This window comes from Taudactylus pleione, unplaced genomic scaffold (genome assembly GCF_031769625.1).
Source record: "Taudactylus pleione unplaced genomic scaffold, aTauple2 ptg000109l, whole genome shotgun sequence".
Classification (NCBI taxonomy): Eukaryota; Metazoa; Chordata; class Amphibia; order Anura; family Myobatrachidae; genus Taudactylus; species Taudactylus pleione.
Window position 1 is genome coordinate 10347954 of NW_028284511.1, and position 3592 is coordinate 10351545.

Here is a 3592-nt window from a genome sequence, read left to right on the forward strand (position 1 = left end):
GGCTGTTAAAGCAGAGGTGGAGTAGGGGAAACAGAAGGGAAGCCATAATAATGCCATCTGAAGATAGTGTTATTATCACAGGACTCCCTCCACTATTTTTTTACAATTTAAGTTTGGTCAATTTTGGCAGATCACATTATCAATTACAAGTATGGGACATACGATTAGCTTACTAAACAAATTGCAAATTTATGGGCTTGGAAGAGAATTTTGTAAATTCTCCTCCGAATGCCCTTTCCCACATTTAATTGATACTAAAATAATGTGAAACGGGTGTGTAAACACTTGTTTTCGCATTATTTTAGTAAAAATAATATAGATAAATATGCCCTTAACTCATTTGTACCAGTCTCCAAGTTGTGCAATAGTCTTATGTTTAGGGGCTTCTTTTATTGCTCTGCATACTCTACAGTAAGAATTCGGCCAACCAGTACCTAAAACAGGATGAAGTCTGGACCTCCAGTGGAAATATTGCTGGTAGGCTTTGTCATCACTGTCTAACTTTAAAATATAGGTAGCCAGCTCCTGGGCTGTGGAAAAGTCATCTACATGAATAAACGAGTCTTTGGGAATGAAACGTTCATAGTTTTCACGAGAGGGGCCCATAACAATTGGTACATTACCAAATGTGAAGGCATTTTTCCATAGTTTCTCAGTAATGTAGTCTTCATGAATTGAGTTCTCAAACGCCAGATAAAATTTGTACTTGGAAAGTGTTTGTTGATGTTCAGTTCTGGGTAGAGGTTTATGCTGTCTTCCATATATGTCCACAGATAAAAAATTCTTAAGCTGCTCATAATAGCGCACCCTCCTAGAGTTTGGTTTCCAGTTACTGATAGCCCAGGCCACCAGCTTAGTCTTTGGAGGGATAGTGAAGTTTGCTTCTTCTTTATTTTCCTCCAACCAGCCATATGGTGAGAAAATATCAGAGTCAGCCCTGTAGGACATGGTCAGATTGATGAGATTGTCCATAAAGTGTAAGTTTGGACTGTTAGATGGAGACTCCTTGTTAAACCATACCCAGTACTGATTTGGTGGTCTTGGCATCTGGGGAAGTTGTTCTTGAGATTGGCAAACGTTCCTGTGATGGATAACAACCGCATCGGCGGAAGAAAACAATGTTATGTTAACTGTATAGAGGCATCCACTGATACTAAGGAATGATGGACATTTATTAAGGGGAAATTTATAATTAAATGGCCAAGTCCATAACAGGATGATTCGAGTAGGTTCAGCTGGTTCCGGCATAGTTTCCACATATTCAATTCCATCAATTATTGCGGAGCGACCTACATTGTTATAGAGTGTAAACAAAATGGCTGATAGGCACAACTGTGCAATACATATCATAAAACACTTCTTCATAGACACTTTATTCCATGAAACCTCCATTTATTTAAGTAGAAACACTGGAGCAGTATTTCAATTACTGGATGCCCGTCACAATTTTCATCACTGTTGGAAAAACAAATATAGAGAATATGTATATAATAACAACACACTTAGTACCTAAATAAAAAATGCTGTATGTGCTTTTATTTTGAAGACATTTTAATTAATATTATAAGATGGTTTATATGATCCCATATGAAGTAGACACTTTGGTTAAAAAAAATGTGTCGTTAAAACCAAAACTATTATTAGAAAGAGAAAGAGGCCATTCTGAGATGGACACAGCCACGTCCATGTCTGTGACTATTGGCGATCTCCTGTCCGCAACTTTATACAAATGCCAGTACAATTCCCTTCCCTGGTGTACTTCTGTGCATATAAATGTGCAAGGATTGAGATGCCCACTATAAGCGTCTGAAGAGGCTGAAATACTGATTGGCACCATTGGTCACACCATCAAAACTTGCACCAACCCTATAGTAGGTATAGTTTTTTTGTCCGATTATGGCCTCCTGTGTGAGCAGTTGAGCATTTGCACACACCAACAACTTTCACTGACACCGCCGCGACACTACTATAAGAGGGACCGTCTCTGTGCGTGCGCTAAGCAACCTCCCTGTCACCGGCTAGGAACGCCCACTTCATTTTCAGTACAGTTCTCTATGTGTGCATCTGAAATTGCAACTGCAACTCTGTATGGATGCAATTGGGATGCAAGCGTGGGGCGACGGACACATGCGCAATAGCAAAATCTCACTCCACTGCATCTGACATCGGCAGTGCATGCGACTCAGAATGTTTCCATTACATAATTCATAAAGCATTGACAAATCACATTCACTTCATTAAATGCAACAATTTAAAGAAAGCAATTTACCTGAACTATGTTATGTGACAATGTCTGATTTATTGAATTTTGACAAGATGTATGACATTCCATAGATACTCATTAATACTGCTAAATGACTTATGCAATACAAACCATCCAGACAGGAATATTTAAGCATAACATTCCACTCTTTGCAAATTACTTTTCAATTTAGAAGTATCCTTGGTACATGGAGAGGCAGGAAAATCCTTATTTGCACACTTTGTGCAAAATTGTAAACCTGACTATAAAGTCCAACCTATTACCCATTTAGTGCCAACCCTTTGAATTAATTACACTTTTCATTTCTTTCCCCAAATTTAACTCATTTATGGATTATATTAGTCATAGCATTGTGTGGACATGGGTAATGTTATCTCCAGGCCTTTTTCACGGGTGCCCCACCTGGCATTTTCCCAAACCACCCAACTGTCAATATGTTCCAATGTCCAAGATTGACAGCCAAGGATTACGGCAGCAGTCACCAATTCTTACTCCTCATTAGATCCCTCCGACTCACTGTCCATCCCACTCCTCATTAAAGCCCTACAACTCACTATCATTCCACTCCTCATTCAATCCCTCCAACCCACTACCCATTCCACTCCTCATCTAATCCCTCCCCACTTAGTGTGACATAACATTAGAGTGGCAGCAGGGGCATAACCAGAACTTTGTGGGCCCACAGCAACATTTTGAAGGGGCCCCTCCCCAATGCTTCTAGAGAGACACCTATCTCCACAGGGGTTGTTTATTTTATACCTCATAATATTACTCTAGTGCATTTTCTGCACCATACAGTAATAGTGCCCTAGTTTATTTTATGCCCCTTAGTAGTGTCCTATTTCACATTATACCACATAGTGCCACCAGTTCATATTATTACTCCAGTTCACAATATGCCACATTGTAGTGCTGCCAATACATATTATGGCACACAGTGCCTCCAGGTCACATTATGCCACACAGTGGACAGGGACCAACTAGCTCCTACTATACTGGGTACTTCCTAATGCAGGAAATTCCAGTTTGAGTAGAGACCTTCCTAATTAAGGCACACAGGACCTCATTCAGAGTCGGTCGCGAGTGCTAATGCACTCGTAACCGACTTGATGGTTTGGCCTGCGCACGCGCAGCGGACGCACTGCGCACGCGCAAGCCCCAGAGCGACAGAGAAACTATGTTGCTCCAGAGCTCATTACCAAAGGGGAGGCTGTCGATGTTGATCGACAGCTGCCCCTGTTTGGTAGGTGGGCCGGGGGAGTGTTTTCCAAAACGGAGGTGTTCCTTTACGAACGCCTACCATTTTGTGGGCGGCCGCACTGACTTCAT

General features: G+C 41.1%; 1 protein-coding gene across 1 annotated transcript; it reads right to left on the bottom strand.

Annotated features, from left to right (window-relative positions):
* Positions 1-336: 336 nt before the first annotated feature.
* LOC148525256 (4-galactosyl-N-acetylglucosaminide 3-alpha-L-fucosyltransferase FUT5-like) lies at positions 337-1392 on the bottom strand. The gene has a single exon (XM_088471058.1). It carries the CDS (start codon positions 1390-1392, stop codon positions 337-339), a length of 1056 nt encoding a protein of 351 aa, XP_088327184.1.
* Positions 1393-3592: the final 2200 nt, after the last annotated feature.

Coding starts and splice junctions, on each gene's coding strand:
- LOC148525256 (XM_088471058.1), bottom strand. CDS start 1,392: ATGGAGGTTTCATGGAATAAAGTGTCTATGAAGAAGTGTTTTATGATA.